Genomic DNA, 23,374 nt, shown 5'->3' on the forward strand with positions numbered 1-23,374 from the left:
CGTGTGTTATTTATTTGAGGTACTCCTCGCTCTTTTGTTTGGGTTTCAACCCTGTGTTTTTGTACCGTGTTTGTTTGGTCTTCATCCCTGTGCCTTAACACGGCAGGCTATCATTTGGGCTTAATAAAAAAAAACAATTATGCATTCCTGCGTCTGTTCTCCAGATCCTTCATGCCAACGTGAAATATATTTGTACTTGTAACACACATTTTTTGTGTGTCAAGTCATTGTAGAGCCATTCTGGATGTTTCTAGCTCTGCTAACATTGGGAAGCTGAGAACATTGTTTCTAAGCTCTGAAAAAGGGGAAGAAAACAAAACTTTCTTGACAGGCTGGCTGGTATGTGGACTTGGGTTTAGTTCCAAATCGCAACCTATCCGTATTCCTATGTAGTGCACTTCTTTTGACCAGAGTAGAGCACTTAATAGGGAATATGTTGCCATTTGGGGCTCAGACATGATCAGCATGGTGTTTACAGAGAGCTGAGAGGGGGATTGTTGGGGAACATGTGACAGTGGATAAAGCCCTTGGTTGCACAATACCACCGCATGGCAACATCTGGGGTTCCTCTCTCACTAGTTAACATGCTGACAGTGAGACTGGAGGCCTGGAAAAACATGGAAGTCACACAGACACATGGTGTACTATCTCTCTATGACAACATTTCACACCGGAACTTTTATTTTGGAAACTAAAACTGAACTAGCCAACATGCTGACTGCGTGACTGGTCTGCTGGCTAAAGGCATAGAAAACACACACGCAGAAACATGTTGTACTATATCACTGACCAAAAACATCTATTATATGTCTAAAAATAGCAATTATACTGTAGCTTAGTGATAGAATAGAGTAGTGTAGAGCAGAGCAGGGTAGAGTAGAGTGTAGAGTAGGGTGCAGAGCAAGGTTGAGTAGGGTGTAGAGTAGGGTGTAGAGCAGAGCAGGGTAGAGTAGGGTGTAGAGTAGAGAGCAGGGTAGAGTAGGGTGTAGCGTAGGGGGTAGAGCAGAGCAGGGTAGAGTAGGGTATAGAGTAGGGGCTAGCGCAGAGCAGGATAGACTAGGGTGTAGAGTAGGGGGTAGAGCAGAGCAGGGTAGAGCAGAGCAGGGTAGAGTAGGGTGTAGAGCAGAGCAGGGTAGAGCAGAGCAGGGTAGAGTAGGGGGTATAGGAGGGGTTAGAGCAGACCAGGGTAGAGTAGGGGGTATAGGAGGGTGTAGAGCAGATCAGGGTAGAGTAGGGGGTATAGGAGGGGGTAGAGTAGAGCCGGGTAGAGTAGGGGGTATAGGAGGGTGTAGGGCAGATCAGGGTAGAGTAGGGGTATAGGAGGGGGTAGAGTAGAGCAGGGTAGAGAAGGGGGTAGAGCAGAGCAGGGTACAGTTGAGTAGAATAGAGCAGAGTAAAGTATAGTAGGGTAGAGTAGAATAGAGTAGAGTAGGGTTGAGTAGAGTAGAATATAGTATTGTAGAGTACAATCTGAGAAAAAAATGTGAAATCTAGAACCTCTTTGGCTGTCTCCATAGGAGAACCCTTTTTGGTTCCAGGTAGAACCCTTTTGAGTTCCACATAGAAACTGTTCCACAGAGAGTTCTAAAAGGAACCCAAAAGAGTTGTAGCTGGAACCGAAAATGTTTTTCCTATGGGGACAGCTGAATAACCTTTTTTTTCTAAGAGTGTAGAGTTGAGTAGAGTAGAGTAGGCTTGAGTAGAGTAGAGTAGGCTTGAGTAGAGCAGGGTTGAATAGAGTTGAAAAGTAGAATAAGTTAGGTGTCTGTGTAAGGTGTTTCTGTGAATCACTCTGTGAATAACTCTCTTGAATAACACAGCTGTTTGGCTGGTGAAACAGCTGAACAGCTGAAGATACAGGAGTTGGGTCTCACACACACACACACACACTTTCCGTCACTGATATGTGAGTGTTGTTTCTGACCAAGCCTTTGTGTGATGACGTCATGCGGACAGCTTTTGACTGGACAGGACCCACATGGGTTATTATACATATCCATTCATTCACTGATGTCGTTACAAAGCCTTTGTACGTGGTGATGTCATCATTTGATTGGACAGGGCATATGGTTATTACACATGTATATCTTTGTTTGAGTCCCTATGTAGTGGGACACAAATAGAGCAGTCTTTCCTAAGCTTTGATGATTTGAATCAGCTGTGTAATGTTTGGGCAAAAACCTAAAGGTGCACCCCTTGATGTCTCCAGGACTGAGTTGGGGGATCAGAGAACAGGGTGCCATTTGGGACACAGTCCCTCTCTATCTAAGGTATTCATTTTCCGTTCACTCCACCAACCAATGACTCAGACAGGGACACAATACTCAGACAGGGACACAATACTCAGACAGGGAAACTCTATTCCAGTAAACCACGACACAACCAGAAAGTGACAGGAAACCTGCTATTGTATTAGAGAGACCTGGGAAGTGTCCTAAATTGTACCCTATTCCCTACACAGTGCACTACAGATCTAGGACCAGGATAATAACTTTCAGCATTCCCTAAAAATGACAACTACTGCATTGCTACACAGAGGAGAGGTTACTGTTGACTCAACAGTAGAGTGAAACACTTTAGTTCAGGACAGAGAATAGAGAAGTTGACCGTCTGTTGGGTAGAAACGAATGACGTCAGAAGGACCAACAATCACCCACCTCATACAATGCATGCACGCGCTCACACACACACAAACAAGCGCTCACACACACACAAACAAACACACACACTCACACACACTCCACCTTATGAACAAACTGACTGACTATAAAATCATATGACCATCTCACTTCTTGAATCCTGGTACCGAAATCTCAGTATGAAACTGACATTGTTAATATTGAAAGTGCAACAAAACCTTTTACAGTAGGCCATCTCAAGTTTCTGCTATTCTAGATCTCACAGAGGCATGGATGAATCAATAGAATAGAATACTTTTTGAGACCCATGGGGAGAGACCCATGGGGAGACCGACTGCCTCTTTCAGTGATTGAGAGAGGCAATGAGCGCCATAGAAATAGAATGGAAACGTCCATTCTAACAATCATATTTCTAGGGTGATAGCATCAATGTCTTCCAGGTTCCAAGAGGAGACTCACCTTGTTGACCCGAGTCCCATACGTGACGATGACATCATAACCCGTGAGGATTCCGTTGACCCTGTCCTGGGGCGGGTCCTTCCATCGGATCACCAGCAGTGACTCGTTTAGCATAACAGTCACGTTACGGGGGTAGACTGACGGTACTGGAGTAACAAAGGGAAGAAAAAGAGAGGGTCACACTCAAATATGATCTTCAATCTTGGAATCTGTGATAATACTCAAATAGAGCTCACATACAACAGACTACTTTTGCAAACATTGGCACATTCTCATTGATAAGAACACTGAAATGGTGATTAATGTGCACGGTCCTTCGCGGTTACATCAACATTTTTATATAGGAGGTAATGAAACAAATAATAAATCATTTTCAATATGTCTAGTCGTCAAAGAAAATGACTGAGATGAGGCCACATTCGGGCCAACCACTTCTGATGTTTCCTACGGCATGGAAAGATTTCTGTCAGATCTGCAGACTAAAATATCCCCAACAGCGGCTTGAGTTTAGAGAGGAAGTCGGAAGCAGCCACACCCGTACGCTATGAACTGCATGCTTTCTCCATGAGACCACTCCTGCTTTTGCTTCCTATGTGGCCTCTCAGGAAGATATGCAAAGATAATATCTGACATATTCTGGATGAGATGCACATTTCACTAGGGAACCCCCTGTCATGCAAAATATAATATGTACTGTACTTCTAACGATTTCTGATCAATGAAATTAAACTGATTTCTGAATACTTGATGGGACGAGGGGACAAGAAAACTAGCCCGGATCCAAACTGAATTGCTCTCTTTCGTGAAGTGAAACAACTGTGAAATGTAACAATTCAATTTGGATCCCCCCAGGATACAATAACACGACACACAGCCATGCATCTTATACAGAGGCAGGACCTAACACAGGATCTACAGAATTCAATACAGGCAAGTGCGTATGATGTATGCAGTCTTAAGAAGGCAAGGACCTGGACAGGCTGCTCCTGCGATCTATGCATGAAAACACGACCGAAATCTCCAAACTGACCCATGGCCTTGCTGCGGTATAGCGGATCATGATGTGGTTGAAACATTGTCACCAATAATTCACATGGGAGCGTAGACTTCAGTGTACAGAGTCTATTTTCACCTTGTATTGAAAATGTATTGATGTCCAGCACCTTTTCAAAGACAATGGGTCTGTGTCCTAAATGGCACCCTATTCCCTACATTGTGCACTACTTTTTACCCGGGCCCATAGATATTACCCACCTCCTTCTGTAGTGTTGCTCTGGACCCAGGTACTGACTGGTGAATGGCCAAGCTCGTTGCTACAGGAGACGCTCATGTTGTACCAGGTCATGGCCTGTAACCCCGGGACATCACTCTGGAACGGAGGAGCTGTAGTGTTGATTATCCTAGCCAGCCTGACCTCTCCTCTCCTTCGGCTCACCTCTTTCACCTTGAAGAGAGCACAGGGAAAAATATAGGTTAGAAAAATATATAGCCTACTGTAGACAGACATTCAGGACAGAATTTTCTAATAAAAAGATACATTTGTGCAAAAATATCAGTGGTTTCGGAACCACACTGCTGACTCTGCTGACGTCAAAGTGAGGGGCATTGTACCAAACAAGCCATCAGCGAGTATCAAAGCCAATTAATATTTCCGAAACGGTGCTTTATCCACGTGTTCAGGCTCTGGCCCAACCCATCGGTTTCTGGGACCAATCAAAACGCTTTGAATGTGTTCACGTTCTAGAAGTCATCAGGTAGGAGATCAAATCCAGACTTATAGTGGAGAAGAAATGTTAGAGCTTTTTTCCATCTTCGTAACATTGCAAAAATCTTAAACTTTCTGTACAAAAATTATGCAGAAAAGGTAATAAATTTCTTTGTCACTTCTAGATTAGAATACTGCAATGCTCTACTTTACAGCTACTTGGATAAAGCACTAAATAAACTTCAGTTAGTGCTAAATACGGTTGCTAGAATCCTGACTAGAACCCCAAAATTTGATCATATTACTCCAGTGCTAGCCTCTCTACACTGGCTTCCTCTTAAGGCTATGGCTGATGTTTAGATTTTATTGCTAAACTACAAAGCATTACATGGGCTTGCTCCTACCTATCTCTCTGATTTGGTCCTGCCATACATACCTACACATACGCTACGGACACAAGACGCAGGCCTCCTTATTGTCCCTTGAATTTCTAAGCAAACAGCTGGAGGCAGGGCTTTCTCCTATAGAGCTCAATTTTTATGGAATGATCTGCCTATCCATGTGAGAGATGCAGACTCGGTCTCAACCTTTAAGTCTTTACCGAAGACTCATCTCTTCAGTATGTCCTATAATTGAGTGTATTCTGGCCCAGGGATGTGAAGGTGAACGGAAAGGCACTGGAGCAATGAACCGCCCTTGCTGTCTCTGCCTGGCCGCTTCCCCTCTCTCCACCGGGATTCTCTGCCTCTAACCCTATTACAGGGGCTGAGTCCCTGGCTTACTGGTGCTCTTCCATCCCATCCCTAGGAGGGGTGCATCACTTGAGTGGGTTGATTAACTGATGTGACATAGGGGTGATCTTCGTGGGCTATACTCAGCCTTGTCTCAGGATGGTAAGTTGGTGGTTGAATATATCCCTCTAGTGGTGTGGGGGCTGTGCTTTGGAAAACTGGGTGTGGTTATATCCTGCCTGTTTGGCCCTGTCCAGGGGTATTGTCGGACAGGGCCACAATGTCTCCCAACCCCTCCTGTCTCAGCTTCCAGTATTTACGCTGCAAAGGTTTATGTGTCTTGGGGCTAGGGTCAGTCTGTTATATCTGGAGTATTTCTCCTGTCTTATCTGGTGAATGTAAGTATGCTCCCTCTAATTCTCTCTCTCTCCCTCTACCTCCCCTCCTGGCCCTGGGAGCATGCCTCAGGACTACTTGGCCTGATGACTCCTTGCTATCCCCAGTCCACCTGGTCGTGCTGCTTCTCAAGTTGCAACAGTTCTGCCTGCGGCTATGGAACCCTGACCTGTTCACCAGACATGCTACCTTGTCCCGGACCTGCTGTTTTCAACTCTCTCTCTCTCTACTGCACCTGCTGTCTCTAACTCTGAATGCTCGGCTATGAAAAGCCAACTGACATTTACTTCTGAGGTGCTAAGCTGTTGCACCCTCTACAACCACTGTGATTATTATAATTATTTGACCCGGTTGGTCATCTATGAACATTTGAACATCTTGGCCATGTTCTGTTATAATCTCCACCCGGCACAGCCAGAAGAGGACTGGCCACCCCTCAGAGCCTGGTTCCTCTCTCGGCTTCTTCCTAGGTTCCTGCCTTTCTAGGGAGTTTTTCCTAGCCACCATGCTTCTACATCTGCATTGCTTGTTGTTTGGGGTTTTAGGCTGGGTTTCTATATAGCACTTTGTGACATCAGCTGATGTAAAAAGGGCTTTAATTAATACATTTGATTGATTGATGGATTGATTGATGGTTAGAGGGCGTGGCATTTGGCCGGAGCGATGTGGATGGGTAGCAAGGCTAGTCTCTCTGTGTCATCATACACCATCTAGGCAGAGAGTGCGGAGCTTTGCTTACCCTGATCTGGCAAGTAGTGAGTGGGGAGAATCCATCGTGTCCAGGGGTCCATCTCAGAACTAGTTTGTTAGATTCACGTTGTATCACTGTGACCTCAGAGACAGGAGCTGGAAGCACTGCAAACATACCCAACACAATCCATCATCACGAGAGAAGGGGAATAAAATCCACATAATCCCCATACAGTAATAAATACAGCCAAAACAGCAATCCATAAATTAACAAAATAAAACCGAAAAACACCAGAGCAGCGACCTAACACCGTGGCTGACTCACCAAGAAGTACCGTGGCTGACTCACCAAGAAGTACCGTGGCTGACTCACCAAGAAGTACCGTGGCTGACTCACCAAGAAGCACCGTGGCTGCCTCACCAAGAAGCACCATGGCTGCCTCACCAAGAAGCACCATGGCTGCCTCACCAAGAAGCACCGTGGCTGCCTCACCAAGAAGCACCGTGGCTGCCTCACCAGGAAGCACCGTGGCTGCCTTACAAAGAAGCACCGTGGCTGCCTCACCAAGAAGCACCATGGCTGCCTCACCAAGAAGCACCGTGGCTGCCTCACCAAGAAGCATCGTGGCTGCCTCACCAAGAAGCACCGTGGCTGCCTCACCAAGAAGCACCGTGGCTGCCTCACAAAGAAGCACCGTGGCTGCCTCACCAAGAAGCACCGTGGCTGCCTCACCAAGAAGTACCGTGGCTGACTCACCAAGAATCACCGTGGCTGCCTCACCAAGAATCACCGTGGCTGCCTCACCAAGAAGTACCGTGGCTGCCTCACCAAGAAGCACCGTGGCTGCCTCACCAAGAATCACCGTGGCTGCCTCACCAAGAAGCACCGTGGCTGCCTCACCAAGAATCACCGTGGCTGCCTCACCAAGAAGTACCGTGGCTGCCTCACCAAGAAGCACCGTGGCTGCCTCACCAAGAATCACCGTGGCTGCCTCACCAAGAAGCACCGTGGCTGCCTCACCAAGAAGTACCGTGGCTGCCTTACTGGGCACCACACACTGAGATTTAGGGCACTATTACTGCTCAGACAGCCTGAATGTGCACTCAAAAAGATCAAAGCCCATTTTCACAAAGTGCTAATCTAGGATGATCTCCCCTGTCCATGTTATCTTATTCAAACAGTTCAAAGTGTGGGAGGAGACTTTGGAGTCCACATTACCTTTAATGTTGACGTTAGCTTCCCTGGAAGTAGTGACACCTTTCTGGTTGTGGGCCTCACAGCTGAACTGGGTGTACTTGTCCACACCTACAGACAAAAACATAACACAGCAGAACATGTTAACGTTTTATAATTTGTTAACGTTTTATAATGATAACGCTTCCAGTGTAAAGTTTAACTTTGTGTATAACCAAATAAAAGTATGTTTCAGTTCAACTTTGTGAACTCAACCAATGAAATATTTCAATTGAAACTTTTACAAACAATATACTGTATTTATCATGGGCATACAGTACAGTAACTACTGAAATGCAATAGAAAGTAAGTCAAGGTCTTGATAACGTTCATGCCTCTACCAACTACCACACAAACAGAAACCAACTGTCATATTGTGTCAGCCGCAAAATGAACATGTCAAACAATGTGATACAAGCCAACGAAAGCCACTTTTTAATTTCATTCCCTTCCTGTTACCGCCTGAAAGTGAATGTTACTAATAATAGTTTACCATTAGCAGAACACAGGACTACATGTACTGTAGTGGGTAAAGTGTTAGACCATGAAAAGAGCTGTGTCAGCTTGACAGGGGGAAGAGCTTTAGTCCTGAGTAGGTCGAAAGATAATTATTGACGTGAGTGGTTTGAGTGGTTTGTTGTGAGCGTGAGATTAAACGCTGTAAACCACAGTCATCCTTGAATCATCCTTGAATCATCCTTGACAAAACATAGGCCTAGTGTTAGGTTAGATAATGGCAGTACCTCAACAATACACTAAACTTTTGAATCTTTCCACTTTGCAACCGCTTCTGATCTACTAAAGTCCCGACTGGACCAATGGCGTCTCTCTCAATGCCTGGGTTCTTTCTCCTGGCTACCACCACACAGGAGCAGTGTTTAAACCCTGCATCTGCCCAGCGTAGGCCTGCTCCAAATAATGCCCTTTTGTGCTGTTGTTTTTTTCCACACTGTCCAGTGTTTCATGCTTGGAAACCTTTTCCACAACAATGCACTGCTTGCTCTGCCTCCAAGCTCAGAAACCATTCCACAATTCACTGCCTGCTCTGCCTCCAAGCTCAGAAACCATTCCACAATTCACTGCCTGCTCTGCCTCCAAGCTCAGAAACCATTCCACAATTCATTGCCTGCTCTGCCTCCAAGCTCAGAAACCATTCCACAATTCACTGCCTGCTCTGCCTCCAAGCTCAGAAACCATTCCACAATTCACTGCTTGCTCTGCCTCCAAGCTCAGAAACCATTCCACAATTCACTGCCTGCTCTGCCTCCAAGCTCAGAAACCATTTCACAATTCACTGCCTGCTCTGCCTCCAAGCTCAGAAACCATTCCACAATTCACTGCCTGCTCTGCCTCCAAGCTCAGAAACCATTCCACAATTCACTGCCTGCTCTGCCTCCAAGCTCAGAAACCATTCCACAATTCACTGCCTGCTCTGCCTCCAAGCTCAGAAACCATTCCACAATGCACTGCCTGCTCTGCCTCCAAGCTCAGAAACCATTCCACAATGCACTGCCTCCAAGCTCAGAAACCATTCCACAATTCACTGCTTGCTCTGCCTCCAAGCTCAGAAACCATTCCACAATTCACTGCCTGCTCTGCCCACGAGAGCTGACTGGAACTGGAAACAGCTTGATTGTTATTGTTTTCATTCTTCTGAATATCTAATGAATCTGTTTTGTAGTGTACCCTCAGTGTGATTCTACATTAGTTACCAATTGAAACTTCTACCACCACCTTACAACATACTTTTACACACATTTTTCTTCAGGACATTTACCTTTACTAGTTTTGTTTACTTTCCTCTGAATATCTAATGAGCCTGTTGTCTTGGTGAGGAGTAGAAACATGATGTGCAGAGTATTATGGGTAATGTACATTCATAGAAAAAGGGGTTCCAAAAGGGTTCTTCTCCTATGGGGACAGCCAAAGAACACTTTAGGTTCTAAGAGCACCGTGGCTGACATAATGCCACATCAGTCTCGTCAGGGTATGGAGCCTCTCACTCAGTGGTCATGGCAGTCAAATATTGACATTTTAAACAAGAGTGTTTCAAAAGTACAGAAGCTTACCTCCTAAGTCCAGTATAAGGTCTATATAAATTAGAGGTAGACCGATTATTACTTTTTTTTTTCAATGCCGATACCGATACCGATTATTGGAGGACCAAAAAGGCCGGTACCGATACCTCTTAAGCCTATGCCTTACTTTTTCGAACATTCTGTTAAAAATCGTGCAACATTTCAGCGTCCTGCTACTCATGCCAGGAATATAGTATATGCATATGATTAGTATGTGTGGATAGAAAACACTCTGACGTTTCTAAAACTGATTAAATCACGGCTGTGACTATAACAGAACGTGTGTTTCTGTCGAAAAGCCCAAGGAAAACTGTTAACCAAAAAGTGGAAAAAATATCAATGCGCCAGTTGCATGTATTGTCTATGGCACAGCAAATTAGATGGGGCCGAGATTACAAGTCCTACAGCTTCCACACGATGTCGCCAGTCTTGGCAATTGCCTGGGAGTTGTTCCTTGATCTAACGAAGAAGAGAGACCCCATTCCATCCGGTCTTCGACAGGATGTTTTGGAAGAGAGATTTCCGACCATGATTTGAAGACGTGGAGCTATTGAATACACATCGCCCCGTGATCAATTTGATAGATTATTAACGTTTACTAATGCCTAAAGTTGAATTACAAAAGTATTTTGAAGTGTTTTGTGAAAGTTTATCATCAACCTTTTTAATTAAAAAAAATTACGTTGCGTTTTAAAACTGTGTTTTTTTTCTGGATCACACACTTTTCATAGATGGATATTTTGGGTATATATGAACCGATTTAATCGAAAAAATACCCAATAGTGATGTTTATGGGACATATAAGAGTGCCAACAAAGAAGCTCGTCAAAGGTAATGAATGTTTTATATTTTATTTCTGCGTTTTGTGTAGCGCCGGCTATGCTAATTATTTTGTTTACGTCCCCTTCAGGTATTTCAGGGTGTTGCATGCTATCAGATAATAGCTTCTCATGCTTTTGCCGAAAAGCATTTGAAAAATCTGACTTGTTGGCTAGATTCACAACGAGTGTAGCTTTAATTCAGTACCCTGCATGTGTGTTTTAATGAACGTTTGAGTTTTAACGAGTGCTATTAGCATTTGGCGTAGCGCATTTGCATTTCCAGATAGCTGGGTGGGACGCAGACGTCTCAGGGGACGCTAAGAGGGACGCTAAATCAGCCGATTTTTAAAATTTTTAATTTTTAATTTGTAATAATGACAATTACAACAATACTGAATTAACACTTATTTTAACTTAATATAAAACATCAATAAAATCAATTTAGCCTCAAATAAATAATGAAACATGTTCAATTTGGTTTAAATAATGCCAAAACAAAGTGTTGGAGAAGAAAGTAATATGTGCCATGTAAAATATGTGCCATGTAAAAAAGCTAACGTTTAAGTTCCTTGCTCAGAACATGAGAACATATGAAAGTTGGTGTTTCCTTTTAACATGAGACTTCAATATTCCAAGGTAAGAGGTTTTGGGTTGTAGCTAATATAGTATTTATAGGACTATTTCTCTCTATACCATTTGTATTTCATATACCTTTGACTATTGGATGTTCTTATAGGCACTATAGTATTGCCAGTGTAACAGTATAGCTTCCATCCCCCTCCTTGCCCCTACCTGGGCTCGAACCAGGAACACATCGACAAGAGCCACACTCGAAGCATCGTTACCCATCGCTCCACAAAAGCCGTAGCCTTTGCAGCGCAAGGGGAATAATTACTCCAAATCTAAAAGCGAGTGACGTTTGAAACAGTATTAGCGCACACCCAGCTAACTGGCTAGCCATTAGGCTGATAGGCTTGAAGTCATAAACAGCGCTGTGCCTGCTGGCAAAATGCACGAAAGTGCTGTTTGAATGAATGATTACAGGCCTGCTGCTGCTCAGTCAGACTGCTCTATCAAATCAGACTTAATTATAACATAATAACACACAGAAATACGAGCCTTTGGTCATTAATATGATCGAATCCGGAAACTATCATTTCGAAAACAAAACATTTATTATTTAAGTGAAATAAAATACAGAACGGTTCCGTATCTAATGGGTGGCATCCCTAAGTCTAAATATTCTTGTTACATTGCACCCACGAAGCATCGTTACCCATCGCTCCACAAAAGCCGCGGCCCTTGCAGAGCAAGGGGAACCACTACTTCAAGGTCTCAGAGCAAGTGACGTCACCGATTGAAACGCTATTTAGCGCGCACCACTGCTAACTAGTTAGCTATTTCACATCCGTTACACTAGCAATTTACCTTGGCTTCTACTGCATTCGCGTAACAGGCAGGCTACCTAGTTAAATACATTTTTATTTTATTTTTTATAATCGGAAATCGGCGCCCAAAAATATAGATTTCCGATTGTTATGAAAACTTGAAATCGGCCCTAATTAATCTGCCATTCCGATTAATCGGTCGACCTCTAATATAAATACCTATAAATCCTTCATAAACTAAAACCTTACGCTTTGGTAAAACTATGATCAAAGTTTTGACATCTCTCAAAGTCTCATGATCTCTCTCATTTTCACTCAGAGTTACTGAATACTTCCAGCAGGGTTGAAGTTCTTCAAACAGACAAATAAACTAACCTCCCATAACAAACTAAGATAGGCTGTAGAGAAGCCAGTGAATGGTCACAGAGAGGGAGAGGGAGAGAGAGGTAGAGAGAGAGAGAGATAAAGACAGAGAGTAAAAAGAGGGAGAGCGAGCGAGAGAGTGAAAGAGAGAGAGAGCGAAAGAGAAAGAAAGAGAGAAATAAAGAGAGATCACAAGAGTGAAAGAGAGATTGAAAGCGAGAGAGAGAAAGTAAGAGAGAGAGAGTTACTCAGTTTATGATACTGGTTTTATAGAGCAGGAATGCCTTTTTTTGGCAAACCAAGGTTTGTCTATTTCAGGCAACAGCGAAAAGAGCCAAATCTAGTAAATAACAGCCAATGACTGCGTCCAGCTTCCCTTTCTATATAGTGCATTAAAGTTGACCAGAGTTCTATGTCCCTGGTCAAAAGTAATTCACAATAAAGGGAATCGGGTGCCATGTTAACAGCATCTTTCAGAGGGCCTTCCAATTCACAGATCATTCAATGAGTACTACAGAGTCTAAATAAAAAGACAACACACAAAGCAAAGGTCAGACACTTGCTCTTCACACCAACACCATTTATTGGTGGCTGTCCTAGACAACTCTTGCAGCCCAAAACGGAATCTCTTGAGACTTGCAAGTGACCATTCCAACTAAAAGGCTCACAACATTGAAACTGGTTTAGTGGATTACAGTAAATGCATAGAGAGAGTGAGTGGGTGGAGTGACCTGAAACTGGGTTGAAATACTATTTAAAATCTCTCAAATACTTTTAGCATTTGCTTTAGTCTGCCTAGAGTGCCAAATGGCCAGGGATTTGCACTTTTGCGACTATTCTATTGGTTTGATTAGGTCAGGCAACCTCAATCAAGCCTAGATGTATGATCTCTCTATAACCAGTGAGCCAAATGTATGATCTCTCTGTAACTAGCCCTGGAAGTATTGCATTGCGGTTCCAAGTCCAACAAACAGTGTGTAATTATCAGGTTTGGCCAGGTTCCATTCTATTTCTATGGTTCCATTCTACCAGACTTTCACTGCTGAACCTCATATAACCCAGTATGCGTCCCAAATGGCATTATATTCTCTATATAGTGCAGTGCACTACTTTTGACCAGGTTCAATTGGGCTGTAGTCAAAAGGAGTACACTTGCGGACACACACCTCTGCCCCAATGTCTTTTTCCATTTTCAACTAAAGTAGAATCTAAAATCTTTGAATACACTGTAACACATTTGTTCCCTTTGTGCTCTGAGGAGATTGTGGGAATGTAATGTGGTCATGGTCTGACCCTGTACTGTGCCTCTGGAGACTAGGTTTGTAAATCATTATGTAACATGTATTTTTCTGGGAGAGAACAGTGGCTAACTGGACTTTAATATACAGAAAGGAAAATGGTCAGAATTTGAGGGAGCAAAGGCTACCTGTAACAACAGTAGGCTACCACCCCAGTAACAAAAGCTGAACAGGCCCAATCAGAATCGAGTCAGAAAAGGGAAGGAAACTGCTCAGTGTTAGTGGGAGGAAAGGCTACCCGTAACATCCAGAGATATGGATGTCAGTCAACCCTGCCAGCCTGCAGCCAGGCAGTCCCCAGCCAGCTCCCCTTTCCAGTCCCTCCCTGTAAAGCAGAGCGGGGGTGGTGGGCCATCCCGTGAATAAGGCCTTTGTCCAGGGAGCCATCCCCCGATCTGTCCATCTTCCCTACAACCCCATCATACACACACACACGCACGCACGCACGCACCCACACACACACACACACACACACACACACACACACACACACACACACACACACACACACACACACACACACACACACACACACACACACACACACACACACACACACACACACACACACACACACACAGCCACAGCACATGCTGGATTAAAACACAATTTTGGCCTCTAACCCTCCACCCTTCACCTCCCAACCAGTAGCTCTACAATTCACCACTGTGTCTGGACTACTACAGGCTCTACAACTCACCACTGTGTCTGGACAACTAAAGGCTCTACCACTCACCACTGTGTCTGGACTACTACAGGCTCCATAACTCACCACTGTGTCTGGACTACTACAGGATCTACAACTCACCACTGTGTCTGGACTACTAAAGGCTCTACAACTCACCACTGTGTCTGGACTACTAAAGGCTCTACAACTCACCACTGTGTCTGGACTACTAAAGGCTCTACAACTCACCACTGTGTCTGGACTACTAAAGGCTCTACAACTCACCACTGTGTCTGGACTACTAAAGGCTCTACAACTCACCACTGTGTCTGGACTACTAAAGGCTCTACAACTCACCACTGTGTCTGGACTACTAAAGGCTCTACAACTCACCACTGCCTGGACTACTAAAGGCTCTACAACTCACCACTGTGTCTGGACTACTAAAGGCTCTACAACTCACCACTGTGTCTGGACTACTAAAGGCTCTACAACTCACCACTGTGTCTGGACTACTAAAGGCTCTACAACTCACCACTGTGTCTGGACTACTAAAGGCTCTACAACTCACCACTGTGTCTGGACTACTAAAGGCTCTACAACTCACCACTGTGTCTGGACTACTAAAGGCTCTACAACTCACCACTGTGTCTGGACTACTAAAGGCTCTACAACTCACCACTGCCTGGACTACTAAAGGCTCTACAACTCACCACTGTGTCTGGACTACTAAAGGCTCTACAACTCACCACTGTGTCTGGACTACTACAGGCTCTACAACTCACCACTGTGTCTGGACAACTAAAGGCTCTACAACTCACCACTGTGTCTGGACTACTAAAGGCTCTACAACTCACCACTGTGTCTGGACTACTAAAGGCTCTACAACTCACCACTGTGTCTGGACTACTAAAGGCTCTACAACTCACCACTGTGTCTGGACTACTACAGGCTCTACAACTCACCACTGTGTCTGGACAACTAAATGCTCTACAACTCACCACTGTGTCTGGACTACTACAGGCTCCACAACTCACCACTGTGTCTGGACAACTAAAGGCTCTACAACTCACCACTGTGTCTGGACTACTAAAGGCTCTACAACTCACCACTGTGTCTGGACAACTAAAGGCTCTACAACTCACCACTGTGTCTGGACTACTCCAGGCTCTACAACTCACCACTGTGTCTGGACTACTACAGGCTCTACAACTCACCACTGTGTCTGGACTACTAAAGGCTCTACAACTCACCACTGTGTTTGGACTACTGGTGACATAAATGTAAAGTTGTGTATCGTGTGCGTAGCAGTGAAAATCAATGCAGTGCTTTTTGATAACACTACCAAGGGGAAAATTATATATATATATAAACTAAACAGTACCGGACCCAAATCAAACCACAGTGCTCAAAAGATTCATGAATTATTTTAATCCCTTTTTCATGGTATCCAATCGGTAGTTACAGTCTTGTCCCATCGCTGCAACTCCCGTACGGACTCGGGAGAGGCGAAGGTTGAGAGCCGTGCATCCTCCGAAACATAACACATCCGAGCCGCACTGCTTCTTGACACAATGCCCACTTAACCTTTGAGAAGAACATCCCTGCCAGCCAAACCCTCCCCTAACCCAGACAACGCTGGGACAATTGTGAGCCACCCCACAGGTCTCCCGGTCGCGGCCAACTGAGACAGAGCTTGGACTCAAACCAGGATCTCTGGGGGCACAGCTAGCACTGTGATGCACTGCACCACTCGGGAGGCCCTAGATTCATAAATTCAATGGAAAATATATGTAAGGATAAAATACAATTAAATATGGGGGATTGGAAACAATGTTCCCACCAAACAATTTGATAGAACCCACAATCTATATGCTATATTAAAGCTGATCTACCCCCCCCCCCCAAAAAAAAATAAAAAAAATAAATAAAAAATAAGGAATGCTTGGCCCCAGGTCACCAAGTAAATTAACTGCTGTAAATTGAGCCAATAGAGCCAATGTTATGTTTTCACATTGAAGACAGGTGTTTGTTTGTCTGTGGGAGAACCTAATGGAGGCAGGTAACTTCAAGTTTTATGCTCAAAACACTGCTCAGCTTCAAGATATGTATTACTAATGAATCATTAAGGCCCCTTTAGGTGTTTTGGAGCGTTTCAAAGGTGCAGTCCCCACTCTGTCAGTCCAGGATTCAAATTATAACTCATTTAGCAAATCTCCAGGCCAAAATGTTGTAGCCCTACTCAGTCCTGACCAGTGGTGGGAAAAGTACCCAACTGTCATACTTGAGTAAAAGTAAAGATCCCTTCATAGAAAATAACACCCAGTAATTCTACAGACAGACAGACAGACAGACGGACGGACAGACAGACAGATTGTTAAAGCATGAGTGGAACGAATTGCAAAAATCTCTGAAGTTAGAGACTTTTATCTCCCTCACCAACTTTAAACATCTGCTATCTGAGCAGCGAACCGATTGCTTCAGCTGTACATAGTCCATCGGTATATAGCCCACCAAATCTATCTACCTCATCCCCATACTGTTTATATTTTATTTACTTTAATGCTTTTTTTGCCCACCAGTATCTCTACCTGCACATGTTCATCTGATCATTTATCACTCCAGTGTTAATCTGATCAATTGTAATTATTCACTCCTATGGCCTATTTATTGCCTACCTCCTCGTGCCTTTTGCACACAATGTATATAGATTTTTTTTCCCTACTATGTTATTGACTTGTTTATTGTTTACTCATGACTCTGTGTTGTTGGCTGTTCATACTGCTATGCTTTATCTTGGCCAGGTCGCAGTTGCAAATGAGAACTTGTTCTCAACTAGCCTACCTGGTTAAATAAAGGTACAATTAAAAAATAAAAATAAAAATAAAAACATTTAAAAATGAGGGAGTCCAGTTGGAAGTGGTTAGCTATTCAGCACTGTAACCCAGGGGGACCACAGTTACAGTGAACATGGTGATACATCTCTCTGTGGTAGCAGGACAGAAAGAGAGAAAGTGGGATAGGGCAGAGAGAGAGAGAGACGAGACAGACTGTAAGAGACACACAGTGAGAGACAAAAAGACAGAGGAAAATGGAGTGAAGCGGGAGAGAGAAATGGATGGAGGGAAAGAGAGAAAGGGAGAGACAGATGCTGAGACTGTAGATAGACTGACATCACAGTATTCAGACCTCCAACACATCTCTGCTACAGCTGAGTAGGACACAGCTCTGCACATTTTACACTGATAAATACACAAACACTGACACGAATGTCCTTTACCATCGCTTATGAATAACTAACCAAAAGACTGCCTGGACATTCAGCGATATGAGGAAACTGTATTCCCTCCATAAACCACGACACAAGTTCTTCTTGGTCCTCATACTCTCTTTTGGTCTTACTTCCTCTCTCTATCTCAGTCTTACTTTCTCTTTATCGCTCTCTATCTCTCTCTCTCTTGGTCTCTATCTCTTTATCCCGGTCTCTCTCTCTCTCTCTCTCTCTCTCTCTCTCTCTCTCTCTCTCTCGGTCTCTATCTCTTTATCCAGGTCTCTCTCTCTCTCTCTCTCTCTCTCTCTCTCTCTCTCTCTCTCGGTCTCTATCTCTTTATCCTGGTCTCTCTCTCTCCTCTCCTCTCCTCTCTCTCTCTCTCTCTCTCTCGGTCTCTATCTCTTTATCCTGGTCTCTCTCTCTCCTCTCCTCTCTCTCTCTCTCTCTCTCTCTCTCTCTCTCTCGGTCTCTATCTCTGTATCCTGGTCTCTCTCTCTCTCTCTCGGTCTCTATCTCTTTATCCCGGTCTCTCTCTCTCTCTCTCTCTCTCTCTCTCTCTCTCTCTCTCTCTCTCTCTCTCTCTCTCTCTCTCTCACCATTCCGGTCACTCTCTCTCTCTTACATGAAACAATTAATTTTAATGAAATAACAAGGTAATTTAATTCAGATAAGGGGATTTTTAAAGATCGTAATAATATGCACACAGAACAAAACATTTCCCTTAAGAGACCTATGCACACATTTTCTTTAGGACCTAGGAGATTTTGTATGCCAGAAAACCCAACTCAACATTGCAAAATACAACATGACCTACAGTACATTTGTGGTGTTATAAAGGAAAGATTCAGGTGAGCCGCTAAGATCCCTATTCAATCTACGTCTGTGTATTAGCCAATGACCTGAATTCAAAGTTTAGCAAAATGGGCAAAGCCCAGTGTGGAATTCCACTTTTCTTATTTTAAGAGGTTTTTCTAGGCCTTAGGAGAGAGGCTAAGCGTATCTCCAAAATGGCACCATATTCCCTATGTAGTGCACCACTTTAGCCCAGAGGCTCTGGTCAAAGGTAGTGCACTTGATAGGGAATAGGGTGCCATTTGGGATCCAATCTAAGATGATGGAGCAATAGAACAATCCAATACACCTCCAGACTCTTTGTGAAACCCAGAAAGAGGTACTGAGATAGTATTGGCAGCCAGTTCAATACTTCATATGAAAGCAAGAGATTGTATGTGCATGTTCGTGGATATGTGCATGTGTGTAGGTGCATATGTGTGTGTGTGTATGTGTGCATGTGTGTGTATGTGCATATGTGCATGTATGTGCATATGTGTGTGTGTGTGTGTGTGTGCATGTATACGCGCGTGCGTGTGCTCATCTGTGCATGAGCCTTTGCATGTGCTCGCGTGTGTGTGTGTGTGCGTGCATGTATGTGTCTCTCTCACCTGGTACAGTGTAGTTGCTGGGGGAGGAGGTAATGTACCCTATCACACGCACTCCGTTGCGTAGCCAGTGGATCCTGATAGGATTCGGGGGACCCACCGCTTCACACGACAGGTTAAAGGGGCTGTTACGAGTTACGTTCCTGTCATCAGGCTGTCTGGTGAATGTTGGTAGACCTAAAAACACACACAGACAAACAGAGTACATGTTTGAGATCGACTACATTGCAGTCAGGCTGTGCAGAATCACCTTACATTGCAAATATCTACTTATTATGATCAAGATCAGTGATTCTACGCCTCGTCTTGCTCAAACTGGTCACCTAAAAGACACAGTATATAAGAACCAGTCATGGAAACCCTTGTCATCCATTTGAAGCACTCGTATGATGTTGGGACCTACCTTCGACCTGGATAATGATAGGCTGGGACTCTATCTCTATGTCACTGACTCTCAGTCTACAGCGGTAGTCCCCAGAGTCAGCTCTCTGGACATGAGTTATGCTGAAACACACAAGTAGTGGAGAAATTTAGCAATCCAGACATTTCAGAACCACCTGATTTATAATACTGATTGCACTCTCTGTGTCACTTTGTGTTTGTGTTTCTATGCTCTGACGAAGGTCGACTGTGACCGGAAGATTGGCATTTTAATTGCAAAAAATTGCAAGGATCTAAGTATCCAAATGCTCTTTTCTTCACATGCTGTGTCTGCCATGAATGTCTCCTGCTCACACCCAAGTCCTCCCATCACATTTACCTGACGGTGGACAGCAGGGTCATGACCCCGTGTGTGACAGTCTGTAGTTCGTTGATGACCACTTGCAGGTTTTCAGCCAGCTCCATGTTGTTCTTCCACCACAGCACGGTGAGGTCCAGGTTGGCGTCAGGGATGTCGATGGAGCAGTTGAACTTTGCCTCGTGGCCCTCGGATAGGTGCACCGAACCCACCGTAGACTTGAACCTGGATGGAATCAAATAGAATAGAATTGAGTTGAATGAAATGGAAGTTGAGTTGAGTTAAATGTTGTTGAATTTTACGGTTGCAAATGAAATCACATCAGTAAGATGTGATTTAAACCTCAGAGGATAGCTCACGTATTGATTAATACAAATACTTATTCCCAAAGGGGTTCAGAATGGTAAAACAAATAACATCTACCTCATGATAATAAAAAAAGACAACAAGACAAAAGTTACAACAACAACAATACAAACAAGTGATTAATAGATAGTAACCTCAGCTTCCTGATGTCGTCCTGGCTGAGGTGGACCCTCGGGGCATGGGCTGGTACGATGAGGGTCTCGGGGGATACAGTGGGCTGGGAGGACCGACCCTGACGTCCTGGCATGTGGGGGGAGACCCCGCCACGGCCACGTCCTCCAGAGACATGGTAAACATAGGGACTCCCATGATGCTCAGCTGTATGTGAGCAGGAAGGGACGGTCATTTCCAAAGCCTGATACAATATTATAGACCATCTCTGTCATGTTTCCTACCTTAGATCAATAGTCAATAACTTTATATACTGTATTTCTCACAACAACAACAAAAAACACAAAATAACGCCACAGGGGGATTGGAGAATAATCTGCAATTGAAACTAACATTTCAGTTCCCTACATTTAGTATTTTGCCCTCAGAGTTAGAACTACTCAAATAATTCAAGCCACCACGATTAGCCTAACTCAATGGAAACAAACTGTATTGAGATTGTATAGGAGGGGGTGGAACAGCTCATTTGATATTCAATACCACTCTGCATTTGTTTCTCCCTCTCCCTGTGCTAAGGGAGGAACCATACAATGTAAGCAGAGGAATCTCCCAAATATCTGGAGTATTTCAGTAATTTCAGTCATATTCATATAGCCTGATTCCAGATCTGTTGGTACAGTCTTGCCTAAACAGTAAAAAATAGATATGGGACGAAGCAAATATGTGTATGGCAATATCCTTATAAAATATCAAGACAGGCCACTTAGCCTGGTCCCAGATATGTTGTTGCTGTCTTGCAAACTCTGATGGTCACAGTTCAACAACCAGCACAGATAAAGGACCAGGCTAGCCCTCACAACCACAAAAAAATCACATGAAAAAAATGACTTGAAAAATAAAAACTTTTGTTTTCAGACGTGTGAACAAATCACGTGAAAATGTTCATGTTAAAAAATATATATATGTTTGTTAGTTGAGATTTTCACACAAGTCAGAGACGTGGTTTTCAGACACGTGTGAAGTTTCACATGTACTTTTCCTGGCGAATTTGTTTTTTGCTCATGTGACATTTTTTTTTACATGTTAATTTTCACCACTTCCAGTTACATCTGGTTTCCCATCCAGGGACCAACCAGGACCAACCCTGCTTAGCTTCTGAGGCAAACCAGCAGTAGCTATGTCGCTAGAATGAGTGTGCCAAAACATGTAACTGGGGAAAAAAGGCAGCAACGGCCAGGGTAACATAACCAAAGATAGAGAAAATTGCAGGAAAGAGGGAGGTGTTTTATTTAATCGCATTATCATTAAAGAAAAATCACTGAAAACAATTTTTTTGCATCTATTTACAATTAATTTGTTCTCACATTTTGAAATGATTTCCATGCAATATTTGGTTTGGCTATCCATACTTTTGGGTTTATGTTTTGCTTTCAAGATCAGTCTGTTTGTTTGCAATGCTAAGAATTAAGTTCTCGACTTTAGATGTTTTACTTGTTAATATTGGCACAAAAGTAACTCCCTCACTGGAGGATTTCTCCATATAATATCACTATTACTCTTTAAAGGTGTTTAAAGCGGCAATCAAAGTGTTCTCCCCACCACAGTTTCAGTAAAAAGCTGAGGGATGGGGGTAGAGAAATGCAACCACTCTCAACCACTCCACGCTATGGATGCAAGGACATGCTTTTAGGCTATACAGTGAACTTTTTACATTTACTTTAAACATTGGAGTAAAACAAGCTTATATTTTGGCTTCTGATGGGATATACTCATGCATTTACATTATACATTATATTCTTTAAAAAATCTATGGGTACATATCATTAATTTACAAGTCCAAAATTGAATGTTTACAACTGAGGATTGCCCCTTTAACAGGAAGTGACCTTCATACAGCAGAACTATGTCGCCATTTGAAGGTCATCCATTAACCTGCCCACCCCAAAAATTATTCTGTACACTGTTCAGTGAATGTCACACAAAATGGTTCCCTTGTCCCGCATTTGGGCTTTTTAGATGTGGTCACCCTAATTCAGTGGTGTAAAGTACTTAAGTAAAAATACTTTAATAAATTACTTAAGTCGTTTTTTGGGGTATCCTTACATTACTTTACTATTGATATTTTTGACAACTTTTACTCCACTACATTCCTAAAGAAAATAATGTACTTTTTACTCCATATATTTTCCCTGACAACCAAAAGTACTCATTACATTTTGAATACTTAGCAGGACAAGAAAATGGTCAAATTCACAGACTTATCAAGAGAACATCCCTGTTCATCCCTACTGCCTCTGATCTAGCGGACTCACTAAACACACATGCTTTGTTTGTAAATGATGTCTGAGTGTTGGAGTGTTCCCCTGGCTATCTGTAAATGATGTCTGAGTGTTGGAGTGTTCCCTTGGCTATCTGTAAATGATGGCTGTAAATGATGTGTTGGAGTGTTACCCTGAGTGTTGTGTTCCCTATCTGTAAATGATGTCTGAGTGTTGAGTGTTCCCCTGGTGTAAATTGTCTGAGTGTGTGCCCCTGGCTATCTGTAAATGATATCTGAGTGTTGGAGTGTTCCCCTGGCTATCTGTAAATGATGCTGAGTGTTGGGAGTGTGCCCCTGGCTATCTGTAAAAATGATGTCTGTAAATTATGTGTTGGAGTGTTCCCCTGGCTACCTGTAAATGATGTCTGAGTGTTGGAGTGTTCCCCTGGCTATCTGTAAATGATGTCTGAGTGTTGGAGTGTTCCCCTGGCTATCTGTAAATGATGTCTGAGTGTTGGAGTGTTCCCTGGCTATCTGTAAATGATGCCTGAGTGTTGGAGTGTTCCCCTGGCTATCTGTAAATGATGTCTGAGTGTTGGAGTGTTCCCCTGGCTAAAAAACAAGGAAATGGTGCTGTCTGTTTTACTTTATATAAGGAATTAGAAATGATGTATACTTTTACTTTTGATACTTAAGTATATTTAAAACCAAATACTTTT

The 23,374-nt window shown here is 43.4% G+C and overlaps 1 protein-coding gene across 2 annotated transcripts in view; it reads right to left on the minus strand.

Annotated features, from left to right (window-relative positions):
* Nucleotides 1-23,374, minus strand: part of mertka (c-mer proto-oncogene tyrosine kinase a) — a 38,802-nt gene that overhangs the window by 13,462 nt on the left and 1,966 nt on the right. For both annotated transcript variants that reach the window (XM_035801085.2, XM_035801083.2), the window contains exons 2-9: nucleotides 20,419-20,602; nucleotides 19,940-20,143; nucleotides 19,583-19,683; nucleotides 19,183-19,356; nucleotides 7,840-7,926; nucleotides 6,670-6,785; nucleotides 4,353-4,542; nucleotides 3,099-3,244 (exon numbers count right to left, since the gene is read on the minus strand). In XM_035801085.2, coding sequence (XP_035656978.1) covers nucleotides 3,099-3,244; nucleotides 4,353-4,542; nucleotides 6,670-6,785; nucleotides 7,840-7,926; nucleotides 19,183-19,356; nucleotides 19,583-19,683; nucleotides 19,940-20,143; nucleotides 20,419-20,602 — 1,202 coding nt within the window. The remainder of the gene's footprint in view (nucleotides 1-3,098; nucleotides 3,245-4,352; nucleotides 4,543-6,669; nucleotides 6,786-7,839; nucleotides 7,927-19,182; nucleotides 19,357-19,582; nucleotides 19,684-19,939; nucleotides 20,144-20,418; nucleotides 20,603-23,374) is intronic.

This window comes from Oncorhynchus keta, chromosome 24 (assembly GCF_023373465.1).
Source record: "Oncorhynchus keta strain PuntledgeMale-10-30-2019 chromosome 24, Oket_V2, whole genome shotgun sequence".
In the NCBI taxonomy this organism is placed as follows: domain Eukaryota; kingdom Metazoa; phylum Chordata; class Actinopteri; order Salmoniformes; family Salmonidae; genus Oncorhynchus; species Oncorhynchus keta.